This window comes from Actinia tenebrosa, unplaced genomic scaffold (assembly GCF_029948245.1).
Source record: "Actinia tenebrosa isolate PJP-AT-01 unplaced genomic scaffold, QUT_ActTen_1.0 PGA_scaffold4__44_contigs__length_22323623, whole genome shotgun sequence".
NCBI lineage: Eukaryota > Metazoa > Cnidaria > Anthozoa > Actiniaria > Actiniidae > Actinia > Actinia tenebrosa.
Genome location: NW_028292581.1, coordinates 14,838,867 through 14,862,219, shown reverse-complemented (window position 1 = coordinate 14,862,219; position 23,353 = coordinate 14,838,867). Strand labels below are relative to the sequence as shown.

General features: G+C 38.3%; 2 protein-coding genes across 2 annotated transcripts in view; both read right to left on the bottom strand.

Annotated features, from left to right (window-relative positions):
• Positions 1-844: 844 nt before the first annotated feature.
• Positions 845-1,479, bottom strand: LOC148907188 (lactadherin-like). The gene is made up of 2 exons (XM_089036295.1): positions 1,218-1,479; positions 845-985 (listed from the first exon to the last, which is right to left on the bottom strand). Exons 1-2 carry the CDS (start codon positions 1,470-1,472, stop codon positions 869-871), a joined length of 372 nt encoding a protein of 123 aa, XP_088892421.1. The 5' UTR covers positions 1,473-1,479; the 3' UTR covers positions 845-868.
• A 427-nt stretch (positions 1,480-1,906) lies between these two features.
• The window catches only part of LOC148907187 (uncharacterized), a 42,887-nt gene continuing 21,440 nt past the window's right edge, over positions 1,907-23,353 (bottom strand). Inside the window, exons 30-69 of the mRNA XM_089036809.1 lie at positions 22,359-22,500; positions 21,857-22,176; positions 21,521-21,662; positions 21,089-21,423; positions 20,595-20,736; positions 19,058-19,380; positions 18,708-18,849; positions 18,409-18,599; positions 17,439-17,582; positions 16,948-17,089; positions 16,504-16,817; positions 16,213-16,351; positions 15,802-16,130; positions 14,712-14,853; positions 13,968-14,290; positions 13,529-13,670; positions 13,252-13,448; positions 13,036-13,179; positions 11,944-12,085; positions 11,327-11,646; positions 11,052-11,190; positions 10,597-10,925; positions 10,341-10,482; positions 9,601-9,923; positions 9,230-9,371; positions 8,632-8,828; positions 8,391-8,534; positions 7,855-7,996; positions 7,223-7,545; positions 6,413-6,554; positions 5,892-6,220; positions 5,525-5,666; positions 5,060-5,382; positions 4,788-4,929; positions 4,512-4,699; positions 4,298-4,441; positions 3,903-4,044; positions 2,873-3,192; positions 2,083-2,224; positions 1,907-1,941 (exon numbers count right to left, since the gene is read on the bottom strand). Coding sequence (XP_088892935.1) covers positions 1,907-1,941; positions 2,083-2,224; positions 2,873-3,192; positions 3,903-4,044; positions 4,298-4,441; positions 4,512-4,699; positions 4,788-4,929; positions 5,060-5,382; positions 5,525-5,666; positions 5,892-6,220; positions 6,413-6,554; positions 7,223-7,545; positions 7,855-7,996; positions 8,391-8,534; positions 8,632-8,828; positions 9,230-9,371; positions 9,601-9,923; positions 10,341-10,482; positions 10,597-10,925; positions 11,052-11,190; positions 11,327-11,646; positions 11,944-12,085; positions 13,036-13,179; positions 13,252-13,448; positions 13,529-13,670; positions 13,968-14,290; positions 14,712-14,853; positions 15,802-16,130; positions 16,213-16,351; positions 16,504-16,817; positions 16,948-17,089; positions 17,439-17,582; positions 18,409-18,599; positions 18,708-18,849; positions 19,058-19,380; positions 20,595-20,736; positions 21,089-21,423; positions 21,521-21,662; positions 21,857-22,176; positions 22,359-22,500 — 8,145 coding nt within the window. The remainder of the gene's footprint in view (positions 1,942-2,082; positions 2,225-2,872; positions 3,193-3,902; positions 4,045-4,297; positions 4,442-4,511; positions 4,700-4,787; positions 4,930-5,059; positions 5,383-5,524; positions 5,667-5,891; positions 6,221-6,412; positions 6,555-7,222; positions 7,546-7,854; positions 7,997-8,390; positions 8,535-8,631; positions 8,829-9,229; positions 9,372-9,600; positions 9,924-10,340; positions 10,483-10,596; positions 10,926-11,051; positions 11,191-11,326; positions 11,647-11,943; positions 12,086-13,035; positions 13,180-13,251; positions 13,449-13,528; positions 13,671-13,967; positions 14,291-14,711; positions 14,854-15,801; positions 16,131-16,212; positions 16,352-16,503; positions 16,818-16,947; positions 17,090-17,438; positions 17,583-18,408; positions 18,600-18,707; positions 18,850-19,057; positions 19,381-20,594; positions 20,737-21,088; positions 21,424-21,520; positions 21,663-21,856; positions 22,177-22,358; positions 22,501-23,353) is intronic.

Genomic DNA, 23,353 nt, shown 5'->3' with positions numbered 1-23,353 from the left:
TAGAATAATATAGAATAGAGGATAGCAGATAGAATTAGAATAATATACAAACCTTTTCGTTCTTCCAAGTACTTCCATTCTCAGGGGACATTATGACCCTTGCCGGGTTATTGGATAGATTCGGACCGACGTGCTCGATATTGCGGGGTTAGTCGACGAGTTACGGGACGGTTGTTTCGATTCCTATTTTTGCCTGGTGAAAATACCTAGAAAATAATATAAAAAGTACCCGTTGCCAATCATTTAGGTATGCGTTCGAATACAAACAACTACTAAAACCCGAAAATAATCAACCAATTTCTAAAACCTCATTCTATGATTACTTATTCATTCGTTGCTTACCTTGGCCGCCCGGTCCCACGGAATTGTAACGTTGTTGAGGTTCCTTCCATATTGCGTAAGCTACAGTGTATGTCTTGACCCACTGGGTTGCATCTTGGACGACCTTGAGTACGATGCCTGTGAGTGGTGTGTATGATCCTAAAGCAACCTGAAATCCAATTGTACCTCGTTGGTTCTTTGGGGAAAAGACCATCAACAACCTTCTCTCGTCTAATCGTTGTTAAGACGAGCAAGATTATGGTGCCGGTTACCTCCACTGTGAGGAGGCTCTGATGGCACACCAAAGTTGGGAATCTGCCATCTTTCCAGACCAATGAGGAAGTTGTTTTTTCCTGGAAAAGAGAGGTTTTTTTAAAAGCGTTTATCAGGCATTACGACTTATCTAAAGTTGAATGAAAGAAAGACAATTCAAATACTTAATTGAGAGAGTTTACATCAAAATGAATCAGATAGCTGTGTAGTTATCGCATTCGCTTTTGAATATTGCGCAAAAACTTACTTTGGTTGAAGCCATACAACTCAGCCCTCAGCGACATATTGTGCATGCCAAGTCCATGGGTAGATACGAACAAAGCGTGCGATGATGGGCGGGTTTAAACAAGTTCTCTTTCACTGACTTGTGATGCCTATTTCCAGGAAGAACCTAAGTGCAAAAAATATGTTAAATGGCAACTTATTTTCTAATATTTGTCACACACTAACTAGAATAGAGGATGGAGGATGCTTCCAATGGTACATAAATTGGCATACAAACAATTAATAAAAGAATAAATACTAGAGAGTTGTTGTATTAAATAAGAAAAGGAGCAAGGAGAAAAATAGCGGATTGTTTTGAGAAAATATTGCGGGTTTTACTTTTGAAGATGAGGGAATACCTTAACCACACTGTTCACTTTGTAGGGCACCCAGCGTCGTCCGTCCAAACTGTACTTAACAATGTAACTCTTTACAAACTGGTTGGCGTGGCTTCGACCTTGGGTGACGATCTTGTAGATCTTTTTAAACCTTCTCAAGTCAAACTGAATCCATTCTCCACGTCTGTTTCTCTTGGCAGACCATCCACCCATGTACCTGCCTCTTCGCTTCAGGTGTAGACGAGCGAGCCATGGGGCGTGGGTAATTTGTTCCATTGACTTGAAGCTGTGATGTATCTGTTGGGTAGTCGCTTGTTGGAAATACCACACGAGACAGGTAGAACGTTTTTAGCTAAATAGCACAATGATTTATATTAGTGCTGTATGAAAATTTCATCTCTAATTTTTATTTAGAAAGAACTCAACAACAGTGATAAAGCTGTTTTCTGTAGAAGAATAAAGTTCTTTATGACGCCGGTACAGTCTATGTATCAATAATTCGCTTAAATTTGTTTTTTAACACTATCGTGAGTTTATATCTGTTCATATTTGCTCGTATAGAGCAATTATCACCAATTATCACGATTAGTACCAATTTAAATTCAATTTGACAAAGAACGCTTTAGTCATGTTTTTTAGGTGTTCGCACAGCCACTTATTCTTTGGTTAGGCTCGAGGATATCCTGTCTGACCAAAGAATAGTTTCATTTTTATTTCCAGAATTCCTCTACCATACCATAGTAAGCTATTCATTTATACATAACGTTGTGTATATACATATTTGAATAAAATTAGTTACCAAAAACCTGTAACGCTTTAGCAACTTTGCGTCACACAACCCGCACAAAAATGCATTGGAACTTCGGATCTTGATTAGTAAACTTACCGTATCTTCGACCATAAAGTTCAACTCTCATAGACATATGACCATGCCAGGATTGTGGGTAGATACGGACATATCGAGCAGAGATGGGTCTTCGTAAACGTTGGAATACGACAGAGTTCCTGTTCTTATTACCACGGAAGCTCTAAAAAAAAAAATGAAATGAAAATAATTACTTTTAATACAACAACAACAACAACAAAAAACAACAACAACAACAACCCACACACACACACAAAACAAACAAACAAACAAAACACACATACTACAATAGCAGCTGTTTCTACCATCTTATGCAGTATCCACAATGAAAAATGTTAGGGAGTTAGGGAGCCAAAACAATCAAAAAAATTGAAATGTAAAGGCGCTACCATAAACCAGCGACCTGTGCTGACTATGAACCATTGAATAAGTTTGTTTTTCTTGTCACCAAATTAGAAGGTAATTGCATTTAATTGTTTCTTTGAATTAGAAAAATCGATAAAACCAGCCATCCTTGTTCGCACTTTGACTAACGTTCAAAATACTGCTGAATTCGTCACGGGGACGAGGACCGAAAATACCAAGAAAACGGAAATCACAAGCTGAGGTTACTTTGAGAGAAAGAGAATCAAACATTGTGCTGTTTCTTACTAAAGTGCGGTGAAGCGGAAAATTTTCTCATGGGCGGGGCCATGACAATTAAATATGACTTCATTGAATCACAAACCAATAAAAGCTAATTTATCTACTTTTATCAACTTTCTTATCAAATCATGACAGTCACGTATCACTTCATTGAAACTATACTTACATAGATACTTCTGCCGGCTCCGTAGAACGGGAATCTTCGTCCGTCTCTGCTGTACCTCAGTCGGTATTTTCTCACCCATTGATTATAGTCGTGTCTTCCCTGGGTAGCAATACCAGTCACAAGAGCCAGGCTTCCAATATCAATTTGTAACCACTGGCCATATCTGTTGTGCCTTGAACACCATGCCCCTGCTTGTCCCCTTCGATATAAGTTGAGTCTAGCATTTGCTGGTCTGTGCTTGCGGTCCCACATGGATGAGGCGCTGAATGCTGAGTCAGGAATACGGCCATCTTCGACTCCAAGAGGTAAAGATTTGGTTGCTAAAGATTAAAAGAAATATGAACAACTAAAAATGGAACCAAAAATATTGATTATGATTTGGTTACGCAAAATTCGCGTATCGATATATAAAGCCAATTATCCAAGTTAATTATTATCCAGGACATCAAAGGCTTACTAACCCCCTTCAAAAACGTAACTAACTCCAAAAAGGATAGCGTGCGTAGCGGCGCCGAACCCCCTAGGGCGCCGCTATGCAGGCTAATAAGAGAAAGTAAAAGTTTTAATTCAGAGACGGTTGGCATCGCCAAAAGTCAGGCTCTTAATATGACTGAAGAAGCTGCCTTAAGTTTATTATTACATCTACGTTCACGTGGCTCGGACGTTCACGTGGCTCGGACGACAACGTAAAATCACAGTCTCTTCTCCCACATTACCTTACCGTGCACAAAAGAAACCTTGGCTGTCAACACCCTCAATGTCTTGTATTATTTCATTTCTTAATGAATTGAATGTGGGATGGATATTTGTATATTTGTATAGAGTTTTGGTAGTTCATGGTTGCGCCTACTCTTAGTTACCGCTTCTATATCACACTAGCTTGATGAAATTAGCTAAAATTTGCTACAACGCTGATGGGTTTGCTATTGTCCGAATCGGAACACCTAATTGGTGTATTGTTCCTTGAAGATAGGCTTTGAGTCATGTGTCTACTAGCGAAATATAAAATTAAATTCAATTAAAAACATACCAGTATTGCGACCATACAGCTCAAGTCTCATGGAAATATGACCTCTCCAGCTGACTGGGTGAATACGAATACTTCTTGCAATGATGTTTGGTTTCAGAACGTGTCGAACTATTGTGTTGCGGTTTTTGTTACCCCGGAATATCTGTGTTAAACAATATAAAGTAAATTCAACTACAAAAGTAAGTCTTCCTAGAGAGTTTTTGGAGCACCACTAAATCTAAAAAAGGTAGACCGTGTCTCTAATCCCTTCCCAAAGCTGCATTGGTGGTTTTCAATCATTCCCAAGAGAATTAAATAACAAAAGACACGGCGGCCATGTTGGAGGATATAACAAAAGATTTTGACTATTCCCCCAACATGGCCGTCGTATAAACCATAAATAGCTGCATATTTACCTTTCTTCGACCGTTTACAACGTATGGTCTATAGTGAAGTTTGTCCAAGCTGTAGGTGATGTAGTAACGCGTGACCCATTGGTTGGCGTTCTGGCGGCCTTGCGTCGCAACTGCGGTTACTTTTTTAACACGACGGAAACTAACCTAAAATATGTTAAAACGTTAATAGTTGTATTAAAAATGTAGAATTAATAGACTGCCTTAGTAATCTTACTTGAATATACTGTTTACGGTTGTTGTATCTTGCTGACCAACCACCTTGGTATCTGCCTCGTGCACGTCTGTTGAGTCTGGCCAGGAAGGCACCGTGGTAACGGTTCCAGTTTGAGGATGCACGAATCTGGTTGTTACGGATGCGACCGCTCTGCATTCCCAGTGCACGGAGTCGGAGTTTCCTTATTCCTTTTTTTCCAAGTAAACAATAATTTTTTTTTTTAATAAATGCCTTTTTTTTTTAAAATGAGTTCAAACCATAGAAATAGTTTCTTACCTAAACGTTTACCCCTGAATGCAATTCTCATAGAAATGTGAGATTGCCAGGTTCGAGGATGGATTCGGATAAATCGAGTGCGAATGTATGGTTTCAAGCGACGAATAACAACAGTGTTTCTATCTGAGTTGGCTAAGAAAACCTAAAAATGATTGCATAAAGTTATTTGCTTTCCAGTGAGAGTATTCCCAAGTAAATCGATGTTAACTTTCATTTCTGCACATTCTTTGTAAAATAGAGGTACAAACTTTGATTATCAATGAATAACTTACCCTCACTCTTCTTCTTACTCTATAGGATCTGAAGCGTCTTCCATTGTTGCTGTACGATACAGTGTATGACTTGACCCACTGGTTCGCATCTTGACGACCTTGAGTAAGAATCTTACTGACGATGGTTGCTCTTCCAAAGTCGACTTGGATCCATTGTCGTCTATTATTCTTTCTAGCAGACCATGCTCCTGTCTTCCTTCCACGTCGAACAGTGTTGAGTCGAGCGCGTGATGGTCCATGGTTGCGGTCCCATTGCGACGAAGCTCTGAAGTTTCTGGAAGGAATCAATCCGTCTTCGACACCCATGGGCAACTCATATCGAGCTGTAAAAAAAAGAAAAGTTAAATTAACGGAACACATGTGCATTAAATATTTTACCAGAAGCTGTTCAACAACCCAAAACTACCCACCAACGTGACTGCATTTGTTTACAGTAGAGATTAGAATATTTTTTTTGTTACTTACATGCATGTCTAACATAGAGCTCCGCCCTGAGAGATACGTGTGCGTGCCATGTTCTTGGGTAAATGCGGATATACTGAGCTGTGATTGGTGTACCAAAATTGTTTTCTCTCAAGGAATTTCTGTCGCGGTTTCCAGGAAACACCTGCAAGAAATGAGAGCATATATTTTTAAATCCAGCATTTTTACTATATTTTTTTTTGAAAATTCCATACGAATTTTTTGTTTTTGTTTTTGTACCACACCCATAAGAAAAAGCGAATCCTGAACACTACCCACTAATCACTATCAAACATCAACTAAAGGAACGTTTGCCGCAAAAATATTTTATAGGCGCTGTATTTATGCATAAAATCTAGACAATTTGTACCTTAGTTACACTATTCCTTTTGTACCACACCCATCGTCTTCCATCTACACTGTAACGGATGATAAAGCTTTTCACCCACTGGTTCGTGTCGCTTCTTCCTTGAGTTACAATCTTGTAAATCCTCTTTGGTGCTCTCAAGTTAAACTGAATCCATTGACCCCTGTTATTTTTACGAGCTGACCATCCTCCAACTAGACGTCCACGTCGTTTGCGATTCAGACGAGCAAGCCATGGCGCGTGGTTTTTGTCCCATTGACTGGACGCTGTGATGTATCTGTTGGGCAGACGGCCATTGGAAATACCACTTGGGAATACACGAGGACGGCGAGCTGATTAACGAAAAGGTAAAATCAAAACTTAAAATACGAAAATTGCAATTTCTTGGATATTGTTATCTTGATCTATAAGGAATCATTAGGATTACATAAAAACATGAAATCAAGTATAACCTTCAAATCATTTTGTTTCATTACACTAGAAAACTTTCAAAAATGGAATTATGCAATGAATGCCGTACTAACCGTATCTTCGTCCATACAGTTCCAACCTCATAGAAATGTGTCCCTGCCAGCTTCTTGGGTAAACACGTACAAAACGTGCTCTCAGAGGACGAACAAATCTGTTGTATACTATGGTATTTCTGTTACTATTTCCTCGGAATGTCTAAAGTAAGAAACGTTAATAATGAGCACGTGTTCAGGTTTTTTACCACTGCTTTCATACACCTTTCCCGAATTCAGTGACGACGAATGACGACGAAACAATTGTTTCAATTCGAGGTTAAACTGAATTTCTATACGTTTATTATGTTTTGTGAAGTTTAATTTCGACAAGTACGACCATTCTTTTGTGGTCAGTGAATTGGTGAAAGTTCTGTTAATATACGCGCTGATCGACAAACAATCGAGTCAGGCAATCCTGGCAATAGACTCCTAACATGTGACGTCAAAGCAGCTCAATTTGGAATTTGGACTGATTATTTTCCTGAGATTGGAAACCTGTCGTTTTGCCTTCCAAATTGAGATGCATTCCGAAGTGCTGGGAGGAGTCTATAGACAACTGTCGCTCAAAGATATTGTTCCAGTAACTGGAACCTACTCTAACGATTTTTTTCATTGATGCTCTACTATCCTCCCAGTTTCCTTGTCCTACCCGTCTTTATCATAGCATGCATTAAAAATCGTAACAAATGATAGCAGTACGCCATATATTTTTATATTGTAGAAATAGGTTTTTAGTTCCACCAACATGCTGTAAATTTGGATGCCTCAATCATACATTAGCCGTAAAATGTGACATATTTTTTAAATGTTATGCTTTTTTATGCTTACCACTGTTCGCCTTCCATGCCTGTAGGGTACAAATCGCCTTCCATTTGTACTATACGTTACGTAGAAGCTTCTCACCCATTGATTTGCGTCTTGTCGTCCTTGGGTAGCAATACCGGTAACTCGGGCAAGACTTCCAATATCAACCTGAAGCCACTGTCTACGTCGATTGTGTCTAGCAGACCACGCTCCTGTTCTACGTCCTCGTCGAACGGTGTTGAGTCTTGCGTTTGATGCTCTGTGATTGTGGTCCCAGATGGACGAGGCACTGAAAGCACGGTCTGGAATACGACGATCTTCAACACCAAGGGGCAAGCGATTTAAAGCTGAAATTAATGGTGTCAGTTTTAATGAGAACATTTTCTAATGCACATTCTAAAGCATTAGAGCGTACTTTTAAGATTGCATGAAAAATAACCTCTTCATTCTAATGGGAAGAGAAACGTGGTTGCCAACGTATACTACACCAGTTTCACATTCGATGCTTTTCGCTGTTTTTGAAGACCACAGAATCATCTGCGATAAAAATCATTAAACTTTCGAAAAGAAAAAAAAGTGTGCAAGACCATTTTTCGAGGAGGAGGGAATTTGGGATAACTTATGCACCCTTTCCTCAAACAAGAAGATCAACCAACCTGCATTTCTTCCGTACAGTTCCAGCCTCATGGAAATATGTGATTTCCAGCTGACGGGGTGGATGCGAACACTCAGAGCTCTGATGGCTGGTCGTAGTCTTCTGAGAACCACTGAGTTACGATTACGGTTGGCAGCAAATATCTAAAAGAGTTAAAAATAACAATAATTCAACATAAGGTTTGTCGTCAAAGAATTGAAACAGTGGCAGTTCAAGCCATGATATTCTAGACATAGAACTTCTTGTTTTCTTTCTTTCTTTTAATTAAATCGATCGTTATAATTACATCAGAAATATAAAGTATTTCAGTCGAAACTAAGAAAAGAAAATATTTGCTTGCACTTTTTCCTCGTATTGGAATAGGGTAACCCAGACAAAAAATAAATAAAACGTGTTGAAATGTAGTGATAAGTGAGTTAGAATTTGGTCATTTGGTCTTTATGTCCCAGCAGTTAGGTTTGTCTGCGTGGTAACGTAAGTAATATGTCAACAAAGTGGGTTCATTGAAAAGCAAAATTAAGTACTCTACAAAATTACCTTTTTACGACCACCTGCTTGATACGGCACGTAGCGTATGTTATCCAAACTATAGGATATGTAGTATCTTGTAACCCATTGGTTGGCGTTCTGGCGACCTTGTGTTGCAACTGCCGTAATTTTTTTGGCGCGACGGAATTTTACCTATACAAATAAAGTTGGCAAAAAATAAATTACAAATTGTTTTCAAATCAGAACAGGTAATTCTTATGGATTTAAGGAGATTTAAATAAAGACAGACCTGTATATACTGGTTACGGTTATTGTGTCTTGCTGACCAACCACCTTGATATCTTCCTCGTGCACGTCTGTTTAGTCTGGCCAAGAAGGCACCGTGGTAACGGTTCCAGTTTGAGGATGCACGGATCTGGTTGTTACGGATACGACCGCTCTGCATTCCAAGTGCTTTTGCTCGTCTTGGAGGCTTTATTGGACCTTCTGTATTGATAATAACATCGATAATAACGGTATTATTGATAATGATAGTAAAATAATAATAAATATCATATTAAGCTGTTTAACTTGAATTTAAGGCCTTTTACTAATGTTTCTAGTCCTCTTGGAAAAAGATACTAAACCGTGGAGAACGATCACCGAAATTATATGTAAAAATGCTAGGTGAGATTATTGTATTATTGTAAATTGTACTACTCTCATTTTTACCGGCATTTGGATACAGTAAGAACATGATTATAAATGTAATGTCAGCTCTAAGCAATATTACTAGCACTCCGTTACTAGTTCCTGACACTATATTGCAAACCTAGCTTAATTCAGCTTCTCTTGTAAAGATTAATATGCTCTTTATCTCCTATTTCTTCTCATTCCCAAATACTTACGTTTTCGTCTTCCAAGTAATTCCATTCTCAATGACATATGACCCTGCCAGGTTCTTGGATAGATTCTGACGTAACGTGCTCGAATTGCAGGTCTCAAATAACGAGTTACAACAGTGTTTCGATTGCTATTTGCTAAAAAGATCTGCAATGAGAATCCGAAAAACTGTTAAACACCACTTACACGCAAAGGAAAAGGAGCAGCATGGTCGCCAATTTGTTGGGTGACTGTTCTATCTAAAAGATTTAGGTAGTGTTAGATTTTAGCAAATTACATCGCAAATACAAGGGTAGAGGCCTTACTCCCTTCGCATAAATGACCTTTTGATTGGAGCGATATACGGAAAAAACATTAACTCTACTTCTCTATTTACCCTGGCGCGTCCACGGACTTTGTATGTTCTGAAGTTCCTTCCATTGTTGCTGTAAGCCACAGTGTATGTCTTGACCCACTGGTTTGCATCTTGACGACCTTGAGTGCGAATGCCTGTGATGGTTGTGTATGATCCTAAAGCAACCTGGATCCATTGTCCTCGGCTGTTCCTTCTGGAAGACCATCCACCAACTTTCCTTCCGCGTCTAATGTTGTTAAGACGAGCAAGATATGGTGCATGGTTACCATCCCACTGTGAGGAGGCTCTGATGGCATAGTTAGGGATCTTGCCGTCTTCCAGACCAAGAGGAAGTTTATTGTATCCTAAAATAGACAATAAAAATAAATTATTATGAAAGACGTATGAGTTCATTACCGAAAACGGAGGCCATAAGCCATATGCATCCCGAGGGTCGCAGGCCCGAGGGATGTATAGGCTTATCGCCGACGTTCGAGGTAATTAAGTATTTCATTTATCAATTAAGAAGGTTTTCTATCAAATGTTGCTCATTATAAATGCGAAGTCAATATATAGTTTTTAACCTGGTTAATTACTATATATTGACCTCGCATTTATAATGAGGGTTATAGCAAAACTAAATAAACCCTTGTGAATAACAAAGAAAACTGTGTCAATTGATAAATAATGGAATTTGGCACCTCGGTCGAAGTACTTTAGTCTAGCGAACCCTAGAAGCCATCAATGGCCGATTGTTCAATAGCTGATACTTAAAAACTTACGTTGATTGAAGCCATACAGCTCAGCCCTCAGCGACACATGTGCATGCCAAGTCCATGGATAGATACGCACAAAGCGAGCAATGATTGGAGGGTTAAATAAGTTCACTTTCACTGTGTTTCGATCTCTGTTTCCAGGAAGAACCTTAATGGAATGAAAAATACATACTTCAAATTATTGACTCAAACTGTAGTTGTTAAGCATCGCTTAGCATCGTCTGAATTTTCAAATCCTTTAATTCAGCTTAAAATTTCATACCTTAACCACACTGTTCACTTTGTAGGGCACCCAGCGTCGACCGTCTACACTGTACTTAACAATGTAACTCTTTACAAACTGGTTGTAGTGGCTACGACCTTGGGTAGCAATCTTGTAGATCTTTTTAAACCTTCTCAAGTCAAACTGAATCCATTCTCCACGTCTGTTTCTCTTGGCAGACCATCCACCCATGTACCTTCCTCTTCGCTTCAGGTGTAGACGAGCAAGCCATGGGGCGTGGTATTTGTTCCATTGACTTGAAGCTGTGATGTATCTGTTGGGTAGACGTTTGTTGGAAATACCACATGGGAGTGGAAGGCGGGTTCGAGCTTAGAAAAACAAAGAACATTTGTCACAAGCATAAGTACAACTGAAACCATAAACAAGTAAATTTACTAGAAAACTGTGTGTGTGTGAGACCGAACTGACAAAGTATTTAAAAAAAATTAAATTACCGTATCTTCGACCATAAAGTTCAACTCTCATAGACATATGCCTATGCCAGGATTGTGGGTAGATACGGACATATCGAGCAGAGAAGGGTCGTAGACGGTGGAAAACCACGGAAGTCCTGTCTTTGTTGCCACGGAAACTCTGTAAAAACACGCAGTTTACACATTATTCCTAAAAATAGTAGCAATACTATTTCCTTCTAATCCTACAGAAACTTTTAGCTACTTTCTTATCAAATCATGCCAGCCACGTATCTCTTTATTTAACGTAGACTTACATAGATACTTCTGCCGGCTCCGTAGAACGGGAATCTTCGTCCGTCTCTGCTGTACCTCAGTCGGTATCTTGTCACCCATTGACTATGATCTTGTCGTCCCTGGGTAGCAATACCAGTCACACGAGCGAGGCTTCCAATATCAATTTGTAACCACTGGCCATATCTGTTGTGTCTAGAACACCATGCCCCTGCTTGTCCCCTTCGATATAAGTTGAGTCTAGCATTTGCTGGTCTGTGCTTGCGGTCCCACATGGATGAGGCGCTGAATGCTGAAGCAGGAATACGGCCATCTTCGACTCCAAGAGGTAGATATCTGATAGCTGTGGAGCAATATGTAGAAAACTTCGAGGTCAGTTTTTTTAAAAGAGAAATTATAGGGAAGAACATGATATTATCATTGTTTATCAGGATCCCTATCCCACATAATTTCCAGAGGTGTGGGCTATTTTGGTTAAATTATAACTTAACAAGCAAACAAATATGCGTGTGTTTTCACTCTAAATGAAGTATGACAAAGATCCTCTATGCAAAAAAAACTCTTCAGTTCTTTTTAAATTTCGTAGCTATTATACCAAATAAAAGTAATGTATTTGTATTTGCTTTTAATTAAGACATACCAGCGTTTCGTCCATACAGCTCCAATCTCATGGAGATATGACCTCTCCAGCTGACTGGGTGAATGCGAATGCTTTTTGCTTTGATGTTTGGTCTCAGTACGTGTCGAACTATTGCATTGCGGTTCTTGTTTCCACGGAATATCTGTTGATAAAAAAAAGTATGAATGAATGAATAAGTGAATGTCGGATAGGAAAAAAAAAATTGATGATAAAAATAACCAATCAGCGCGCGAGGAATTTGTAAGTCATTGCCAAATTCATCTCGATGCGTTTTTAAAAAATAGCGTCACTTAAGGGTTTTGGTTTCAAAAACGCCAAAATGTCAATCAGTCTTGAGTGATTTTCAAAATTAGATTTTAAAGTCCAGCAAAACTAATAGCAAAACAATGGACCCTTCCCAAAAGTGCCAACGTCGTGGATGTGAGGCTAACATGAAAATACATAAGAAATCACACTTTTCTCAAATAGTATTTGGGGCATGTCTTTTGTATTTTCATGTTACCCTCGCATCGAAGAAGGGTCCAATGAAAATGAACTGGACTATAATAGCATCAGCAAAACCACATTACAGTCAATTCTTGCCTTGTGGAAACCCCGTTATTACAAACACATCCCTATAGAGCGGTCAAGTGACAAGGAAGCTATATTGGTATATAAAACAATAGAAAATTTCTGCACAGTTTTTGCATCCAAATAGAGGTTTTGCACCATCACGTGCCCGCGCCATAATCCAGCTTGGACTGCCTGTGGTAAGATGGCGGAACAATAACATCCTTTGCTCTTGGGAATTGAATTATTTTTTATGTAAAACGATTATATTGTTCCTGCCATCTAACATGGCGGCCGTAACGTGATGGCGCAAAACCTCTAGAGTTCAAGATGGCCGCTGTGACGTCACGTAAAAACCCTCTATTGCGGAGAGGAGCAAGATCCCTGGCGAAAAATACTCATAGCGTAATAACGATATCAAGTACGGACACTAAGTGACGGCTCAGATGGTGTCTGCGTAAAATGAGTTGACTGTAGTTTAATTCCAAAGAATATTAAAAATCATTTTGTCGAATCCTTCATCGTGGAAGTAAGTAACCATACCTTTTTTCGACCAAGTGACCTGTACGGCACGTAGTGTAAGTTATCCAAACTGAAGCTTATGTAGTAGCGAGTAACCCATTGGTTAGCGTTCTGGCGACCTTGCGTAGCAACGGCTGTTACTATTTTTGGGCGACGGAAAGTTACCTGAAATAAAAAAAAGGAAAATAGTATTTCTCATGAAGTTTCACATGATGGAATTATTGATATATGTATTACCTGTATGTACTGGTTACGGTTATTATGTCTTGCTGACCAACCACCTTGATATCTTCCTCGTGCACGTCTGTTGAGTCTACCTAAGAAGGCACCGTGGTTACGGTCCCAGTTTGAGGATGCACGAATCTGGTTGTTACGGATACGGCCGCTCTGCATTCCAAGAGCGCGGAATCGGCGTGGAGGTTTTCCTTTTCGTGCTATAAATCAGTTTATGTGGTCAAAGTTGGAAAGTTTTTTAAAAACTGTTTTCAGTAAGTAAAAATAGATTGTCACTTACGTTTTCGTCTCCCAAGTACTTCCATTCTCAGTGACATATGACCCTGCCAGGTTCTTGGATAGATTCTGATGTAACGAGCTCTAATTGCCGGTCTCAGTCGACGAGTTACAACGCTGTTTCTGTTACTATTTCCCAAGAAAACCTGTAAAAAATAACAGAAATAATCATGACTTGATTGGAATTTTTCTCATTTTCTTATCACGGCAATTTGATAATATAACGTGTGATCAATTCAAAACAATTATGTTATACATACAAAACTAGCGATTCTTGTAATTGTATTAATTTAGTCACCATGTTTCAACTAAGCGTAAAGGGTAAATTCCGTCTAGGTATGGGATTTATTCCTTATTTTGGTAGGGCATCTTTTAGAAGACGAACTTTACACTCTAAATATATGCAGTGATACTAGACAATTAAATTAATTCTTATCATTTACCTTAACACGTCTACGAACTCTGTACGTTCTGAAGTGCCTTCCATTGTTACTGTAGGCCACAGTGTATGTCTTGACCCACTGGTTGGCATCTTGACGACCTTGAGTACGAATGCCTGTGATGGTTGTGTATGATCCTAAAGCAACCTGGATCCATTGTCCTCGGCTGTTCCTTCTGGAAGACCATCCACCAACCTTCCTTCCGCGTCTAATGTTGTTAAGACGAGCAAGATATGGTGCATGGTTACCATCCCACTGTGAGGAGGCTCTGATGGAATAGTTGGGGATCGTGCCATCTTCCAGACCAAGAGGAATTTTATTTGATCCTAAAATAAAATAAAAAATCAAAATTTTTTTATCAAAATACTGCATTGAATGCTTCATACTATTGTTCGTTGGGGGTAACATTGTTTGTACAATGGAAAACCATTCTTTAAATAATATATTAACTTCTTTAGTGAGTTTAATGAGATATTTCATGCATATTTCAGGGTTAATTTCAGGGTTATTTTCGAGCCCAGAAAAAAAACGCTAAATTGCAACGAAAGTTGCGCTTTTAATTTTAAAAACTTCAAATGGGCAAATGACTTTCAAGAGAGTTTCTTTAACTTTCTTGAAAAATACGCCATTTAGTAATTGCTAATGTATTATTTTAAGACTTGTCTCATCGACGATTTCACTTTCCTTACGCATCCTATATTGTTGTGCAACACAATCAGTGTGCATGAAAACGTGGGGCAGACTCACCTTGGTTGAATCCATACAGCTCAGCCCTCAGCGACACATGTGCATGCCAAGTCCATGGGTAGATACGAACAAAGCGCGCGATGATTGGAGGGTTAAACAAGTTCACTTTCACTGTGTTTCGATCTCTGTTTCCAGGAAGAACCTTTGTTTGAAAAAAGAATGGAAATTGAACAGTTGTTTATTGCTGTGCAGACACGCCAACCGGGGCCACTCGAATAAAACTGACCAATCAGTAAACAGTAAACCAGACAGAGATTAAACTGATAACATGCGTCAGCCAATCAGATTATCGTGTTCTCTCCCTCTCATTAAATCGATGTGCTATCTGATTGGCTGGTCAAAAATATTGAACTAAATGTCGCAATGTGATTGATAAATGACACTACTTTATCAAAGTGGTCCCGGTTGGAGTATCCGCACAGTAATGATTTGCTAAGCGACAAGAGGAACCCTATGTCATGTTAGCAAAAACTTGTAAGGTAGTTGGAAACTGTAACACTAATACTATAGCCATGCCCCGGAATATTCAGATATGCAAATTAGGATTTTTGATACTATATTTCGAATTATGAGTTTACTTTCAAATTGGGCGCTTCTCTCAAACATCGAACTTTTCGCTCAAATTTCTGACTTACAGACAAGACCTAATGAATCTTTCACTCGAACCTATGGGATATCTGTCTTCAAATAAGTTTTTGAAATTTTTGATGCAGGAGAACATCATTTACCGGAAAGAGATTTGTAAAAAAAAAAAATTAAAAAAAAAATTAAAACAAATAAAATAAATGAATAAATAAAAAAAAACCAAATAAATAAAAAATAAAAAACATAAAAAGAAAAAAAAAAAGAAAGAAAAAGAAAAAAAAAAAAAAAAAAAGAAAGAAAGAAAGAAAGAAAGAAAGAAAGAAGAAGAAGAAGAAAAAAAGAATATTCCGAAGCAACCTACAAAAGAAATGTATGACTTTTGTACCGTTTTTAACGACACGAGTGAAAAACGTCTGCGCATGCCCTGAATCCGCAAAGTAGTCAAAACATATATTTAAGTCACTAGTAAGAACTGTTTTGTAATATGTATGCGAAACTTGGATACCTTAACCACACTGTTCACTTTGTAGGGCATCCAGCGTCGTCCGTCCACACTGTACTTAACGATGTAACTCTTTACAAACTGGTTGGCGTGGCTACGACCTTGGGTGGAAATCTTGTAGATCTTTTTAAACCTTCTCAAGTCAAACTGAATCCATTCTCCACGTCTGTTTCTCTTGGCAGACCATCCACCCATGTACCTTCCTCTTCGCTTCAGGTGCAGACGAGCGAGCCATGGGGCGTGGTATCTGTTCCATTGACTTGATGCTGTGATGTATCTGTTGGGCAGACGCTTGTTGGAAATACCACATGCAGCTGGTACTCGAGTAGGAGCTTTATAACACAAAGAAAATTAATACGCAAGCTGTAAAATAAACGAACCATTATTTCATGTCTTAATTTTAGTATAACTTACTGTATCGGCGACCATACAGTTCTACTCTCATAGACATATGACGGTGCCAGGATTGTGGGTAGATGCGGACATATCGAGCAGAGAATGGTCGTAGACGGTGGAAAACCACGGAAGTCCTGTCTTTGTTGCCACGTAAACTCTGTAATAAAGCATGCCGTTTACAAATTTGTCTAAATTTCCTTCAGTTCTATTCTACAGGTACTAATCTATAGATACCTCTAATAATTCTGATTTTAGACTAAGTTTTAATCCAAAAAATTCAAGTATAACAACGAAAGAAATTAGACTTACATAAATCCTTCTTCCAGCTCTATAAAACGGGAAACGTCGTCCGTCTCTGCTGTACCTCAGTCGGTATCTTGTCACCCATTGACTATGGTCTTGTCGTCCCTGGGTAGCAATACCAGTCACGAGGGCAAGGCTTCCAATATCAATTTGCAGCCACTGGCCATATCTGTTGTGTCTTGAACACCATGCACCAGCTTGTCCCTTTCGATATAAGTTGAGTCTGGCATTTGCTGGTCTGTGTTTGCGGTCCCACATGGACGAGGCGCTGAATGCTGAGTCGGGAATACGGCCATCTTGAACTCCAAGGGCTCTGTTTCCTGAAATGTACCACATTTTATCGCATTAATAGGTTATGTTGCCGTTAAACAATATTTTGTTCTGCGATCATTTTATTTTCCTGTAATCGTGCAAAATAGTTGGTTGTAGAAGATGATTGATTCTACATACCAGCGTTGCGACCATACAGCTCAAGTCTCATGGAAATATGGCCTCTCCAGCTGATTGGGTGAATACGAATGCTTCTTGCTTTGATGCTTGGTCTTAGAACGTGTCGAACTATGCTATTGCGGTTTCTGTTTCCGCGGAATACCTATAGGGTAAAGGATTAAGGAAAATGAATTAGAAAATTAGGTGGCTTTCAGGGTTGCCTGGAACAGATAACTGAGGAGAAGGTGCTGCCGCTGTAGTTAAACTTCTTTTAACTTTTTTTTGAAGTCCAAACATTTTCCGCGCCCTTTCATGGAACACTGAAAAAAGTTTTTGAACTACCCTAATTACAGGAATAACGTACAAATATTTCAAACAATTTGTGTGTAGATAAAATGATATTGTTGGAAAGGAGAAATAATTTGAGAATGTGTCGCCCAGTGCTGTTTCTTTAGGAATACACACTGATCGTACACAAGCCATGCATTGACCAAGTATCTGTTTTTAATTACCGTATATCGACCACGTGATCTGTGTCGTATAAAGTGTACATTATCCAAGCTGTAGGTTATGTAGTAACTTGTAACCCACTGGTTGGCGTTCTGACGACCTTGCGTTGCAATGGCTGTAACTTTTTTAGGACGACGGAAATTGACCTATTAGAGATAAAAAAGGAATGAAAGATTAAAGATTCTTCCTGCAAGAATTATATATATATTTGATTTGGAATCTAGGCGTGCAATACAGTGTTTGTCACAACGAAAATATTCCATTACTTTCTAATGTCTCTTGTTAAAATGAAATATTTTGCACCAACAACGACGAAATATGCTATTTATAAAATATATTTGTTTAATCTTTCCACGGATGTTTATCTTCTACGAAAACTTTTAAACTTATGCTTTACAGACACTATTTTTTGCAAACCTCACACTAACGTTCACGTTGACAGAACTAGAACCTGTAAGACCTAATCTTCTAAATGCCTTTCATAGAATATCATCTGCTATTCGTATTTTTGGTTCCGAGAACTTTGAATCAAGTTCATATATGTCAGTATATTGTATTTTTAATGTTTCTCATTAGTATTTAGAATTTGAAAAAGGAATACTTTTTAAAGGAACTTCAGTATATGGCACTCATGTCCTGTCATTCTTTCCCTCAGCTAGTTCTTTTTATTATCTTTCCCTCAGCTAGTTCTTTTCATTATTATTAAATATATATTTTTTATAAGTACGAGATGTAAAGCAAAAAAGTAAATAAATAAAATATATATATTAAATATTAATATATAATTCACCTGCTGTGAATTATTGGGCCGATAATCTGGAACTAGTAAAGTATGGGGGAAAAAGCTCCCCAAATGCGGATAATTCGTTCGCGCTGAGAAAAGCGAAATCACCTGTGAAATCACCTGGTACAGATTGTTTCATAGATTGCTGGAAACTAGAGAAAGAGAGCAAAATTTAATTAACATTTTACCTGTATGTACTGCTTTCGGTTATTATGTCTTGCTGACCAACCACCTTGGTATCTTCCTCGTGCACGTCTGTTTAGTCTGGCCAAGAAGGGACCGTGGTTACGGTCCCAGCTTGAGGATGCACGAATCTGGTTGTTACGGATGCGACCGTTCTGCATTCCAAGGGCACGGAGGCGAGGTTTTGGTAATCTTCCTAAAAAGATAAAAAACACGTTTTCAAATCTATATTTTTTATAATTCATACAAATGCGTTATTACTTTGGCAACATCACTTTTGATGGGTTTGAACTGATATCTTTACCTAATCGTCTTCCTCTGAGTCCTATTCTCATAGAGATGTGTGAGTGCCACGTTCGTGGATGGATTCTGATATAACGAGCTCTAATGTAAGGCCTTAAGCTACGAGTAACAACAGTGCTTCTGTCCGTGTTACCAAGCAACACCTGTAAATAACATAAGGTAAAACAAAGGAATTAAGAGTTATGATCAAGTGGTATCAATCGGCTATTAAGGGAAGTTTTGCATTTTTGTATTTCATAGACCTTTTTTAGTATTTGTACTACCTTACTGTGATATATCTCTATTGCTTTTATCTTCACGATAAAACACACTAAAGGCTTTATTTGATTTGAAATATTTATACGAACTTACCCTCACTCTTCCTCTTAACTTGTAAGGCTTAAAGTGTCTTCCATTGTTGCTGTACGTTACAGTGTATGACTTGACCCACTGGTTCGCATCTTGACGACCCTGGGTAAGAATCTTACTGATGATGGTTGCTCTCCCAAAGTCAACTTGGATCCATTGTCGTCTATTATTCTTTCTAGCAGACCATGCTCCTGTCTTCCTTCCACGTCGAACAGTGTTGAGTCGAGCACGTGATGGACCATGGTTGCGGTTCCATTGCGATGAAGCTCTGAAGTTTCTGGATGGTATCTTTCCATCTTCCACGCCAATCGGTATTTCATAAAGTGCTGTAAATAGAACCATATATTGAGTAAGCAATGCCAAAGTGTTTTTTCGCCATTTTTAATTAACTAAAATGTCATTCAAAACAAAACTCAGGATTTAACGAAATCCTAGGGACACTATGACAGCTGAATAGCATGGAGGTATTTGGAACCGCATTTGCCATGCACTTTTTAAAGAAATCGCAATTAAATTTTCTAAACATTACCAATAAAAAAAAAAAAATAATAATAAAAGAATACACGGATTTCTAGCTAAATGTTTTTAGTATCTCTTATACTAAAAATCTATTCAAATGTCTCTCGTTCTTTCTTTGCGAGAAACTTATAAAAGTGATATTTTAAAAAAATCCCGCCTGGAGCTTGGAATATTTTTCCGAGAAAAAACATTAGTTCGAACAAACATAAAGCACGAAAAACACCAAAATATAATAGTTTGTTGTCCTTCTCTGCAGTTAATCATCTGCATTCATTCAAAGAACTCTTCAAGTTTGATGCCAATTGCAACGAAAGTCACAAGAAAGGTTAAAATAAATTAATTACAAGTGAATCGTTTTAGTCCACATAGCTGGCGAGCGAGAAAAGCCCTCTGACTATCCATTGCGAGGTTAAGTAAACGAGATTTGGATTGAGGTTAACTAAACTTGATGGATTTCAAATGCATTGTGGGATTGTTTAAGGGAACGAAATAGACGCCATCTTGACAACATGTCTCCCAAAACACTCCCACAAGGCACTGCAAATCTAAATCTAAATATTTAATTGATTCTCTTAAGTTAAATAGTTCTGCTCATAGAAGAATTACTAGGTTTTGTGATCACAATTTCAAAACTTCCAAGTACGATAGAGTAACCGAAGAGGAAAAGACATTTCAAGTTACTACTATCCAATCATGGAATAGTTTATCAGTCGATCTTAAAAAAACAAGCATCTCTTAAAAGTTTCAAAAATATGATGTGGAAGAGATATTACGAAGATAAATCATCATTGCCTCATTTTATTCCTTGAATTCTTTGTTTTCATTTAGGGTTTGATTTATAATAGTTTTAAATTAAAATTTATATTTTTCATTTTTCCTGTCATTAGTAGTATCGTAGTATTTTAGATTTTATCTTTGAATGATTTGTAATATTTTATGGTCTTACGTTTTGTCACTGTATGTACACTATTACGTGTTTATGCTTATTATCAATAAATAAACTCATTGCTGTATTACTTACATGCTCGTCTACCGTAGAGCTCAGTCCTGAGGGAGATGTGTCCTTGCCATGTTCTTGGGTAGATTCGTACATACTGAGCTGTGATCGTTGGTTTGAAGTAATTTTCTTTCAGTGAACTTCTATCACGGTTTCCTGGTAAAACCTGTTATTGTTAAAAAATCACGTAGGTAAATTATATGTCGGAAAAAGGGGCATATTGTTGTTTAAATGATGAAAACGGCTAACTAAGAAAAGTTTATATACTGTCTCTAAATCTTATAACCTATTCACACCTAAACGTGTTTAGTTAAACTATGTTTTTATTAGGAAAAAAATTGAGAAACTAGAAACCTACAATATAATGAAACTTTCAAAAATAGTGTCAGAGCAAGACAAAGGATAGCTTACAGGCACTATTTCACCAAATATTGTGCAGTGTTCGCAGATAGTTTTCCAAACCTGTTTAGTTAAACCACTTTAAAACTGTTTTAGCCTTGGTGTGAATGGGGTATTACCTTAGTTACACTATTCCTTTTGTACCACACCCATCGTCTTCCATCTACACTGTAACGGATGATAAAGCTTTTCACCCACTGGTTCGTGTCGCTTCGTCCTTGAGTTACAATCTTGTAGATCCTCTTTGGTGATCTCAAGTTAAACTGAATCCATTGTCTCCTGTTATTTCTACGAGCTGACCATCCTCCAACTAGACGTCCACGTCGTTTACGATGCAGACGAGCGAGCCATGGGGCGTGGTTTTTGTCCCATTGACTGGATGCTGTGATGTATTTGTTGGGCAGACGGCCATTGGAAATACCACATGGGAATAAACGAGGACGTGAAGGGCGACCTGTTGGAAGATTAAATTGAGTTTCCAATAAAACTCTGATCTAGATGCCTAACAATTGAATATTTACGTTAGAAGCGACTGTATGATATTAACTCACCATATCGTCTTCCATACAGTTCCAACCTCATAGAAATGTGTCCATGCCAGCTTCTTGGGTAAACACGTACAAAACGTGCTCTCAGAGGACGAACAAATCGGTTGTATACTATGGTATTTCTATTACGATTAGCTTGGAATGTCTAAAGGGAGAAATATGTATTCATAAGCGAGTATAAATGCAGACTGTTTTTTCCCTGATGAGATACAATTTCTTGTAAATACTTTAAACATAATGTCAAGCCTTTAGCAACACCACTTTTTTTCTAGCGTGGTGTGTTAGATTTGGATACAAGTTATTTTAAACATATATTTTGGCAATTTGTTTCATGCTTACCACTGTTCGTCTTCCATGCCTATAGGGTATAAATCGCCTTCCATTTGTACTATACGTCACGTAGAAGCTTTTCACCCATTGATTATAGTCGTGTCGTCCTTGGGTAGCAATACCGGTAACTCGGGCAAGACTTCCGATATCAACCTGAAGCCACTGTCCATGTTTGTTGTGTCTTGCACACCACGCTCCTGCTTGTCCTCGTCGATATAAGTTGAGTCTGGCATTTGCTGCTCTGTGTTTGTAATCCCAGATGGATGAGGCGCTGAAAGCGCGTTCTGGAATACGACGGTCTTCGACACCAAGAGGCAAGCGATGTATACCTGCAAACGAGTGTAAAAAATATAAAATAAAAAATGCCCGTAATATACCGAAACTATATATCTAAAGTTTTGGTTGGGAAATACCGATGTTTCATCGTCTGAGTTAATATGTCATAATTAATTTTATGAGAAGAATTCGTCGTAGTTATTAAATTCAAGAAAGTAGGTTTCCAACTACAAACCTGCATTTCCTCCATAAAGTTCGAGTCTCATGGAAATATGTGACTTCCAGCTGACGGGGTGGATACGAACACTCACTGCTCTGATGGCTGGTCGGATTTTTCTAAGAACCACTGTATTACGGTTACGGTTGGCGTTGAAAATCTATAAAAAGGGATATATAGCTCTTATTAACCTCGTTTGCTCGGTCCGTACCGTAAGTTATGGACCGAGTTTTTTCCACTGCCTTATGGCCCAAGCGCGTAGCGCGCGGGCCATAAAAAAGTGGAAAAAACGAGGATCCATAACTTACGGTACGGACCGAGCAAACGAGGTTAATAAGATACTTATTATATGGCAAGGCATTGAGATCAAAAAGAGGCGAAGCAACAAAAAGTAAAGTTAACAGCGCATGTCAAACGAGAACTGCATTGGAAGGGCTTCCTGTACGTGCCAAAAGTCATGTAGTGTTTGAGTCGCTCAAAAGGCGAAGTTTTAGTTTACTTTGAAAGAATTTAGCTAAAGTTTAAAGTTTTCTGAAATACTAGTTAACAAAAGTGAGGCTTTATTTTGCAAAACATATAAATGCAAAGCAAAAAAGGCATCAAAAGAAGACCTCAAGAACTCAACATGAGATTGAGAAGAAAACTGTCGTACTTCAAACTTCAAGATATTCACAACCAAGATGTAAAATACTACAGCCTTCCGCTTGTTTTCCTGCCTTTTATTGAGAAAAAAACTCAAAAACTGTCTCCAGAAATGAATGAGAAGCTTTGGAAAATTACGGCTGGCTGAACATGGATAGTTTTCGTCAATTTTCAACGTTTTGACTGTTTGAAGCAGGCCGCCATATGTACAATGGCTGAAGTCATGAAGAAGGCACACTTTCGACTCAATTAAAAAAGGTACTGCCAACTCTCCTGTCTAAAAATACATTCAAATTCAAGTGGGGGTGAAATATTACTGTAATATGGACATACTTAAAGAGCGGATGAGCCTAGAAAACTGCTTAAAACGT

Excerpts from the sequence above, each read along its gene's own strand:
- LOC148907188 (XM_089036295.1), bottom strand. The coding sequence starts at position 1,472 with ATGGAACAAATTACCCACGCCCCATGGCTCGCTCGTCTACACCTGAAG. Across the intron at positions 986-1,217 it reads AAGTGAACAGTGTGGTTAAG|GTTCTTCCTGGAAATAGGCA; the intron begins GTATTCCCTCAT and ends TTTTGCACTTAG.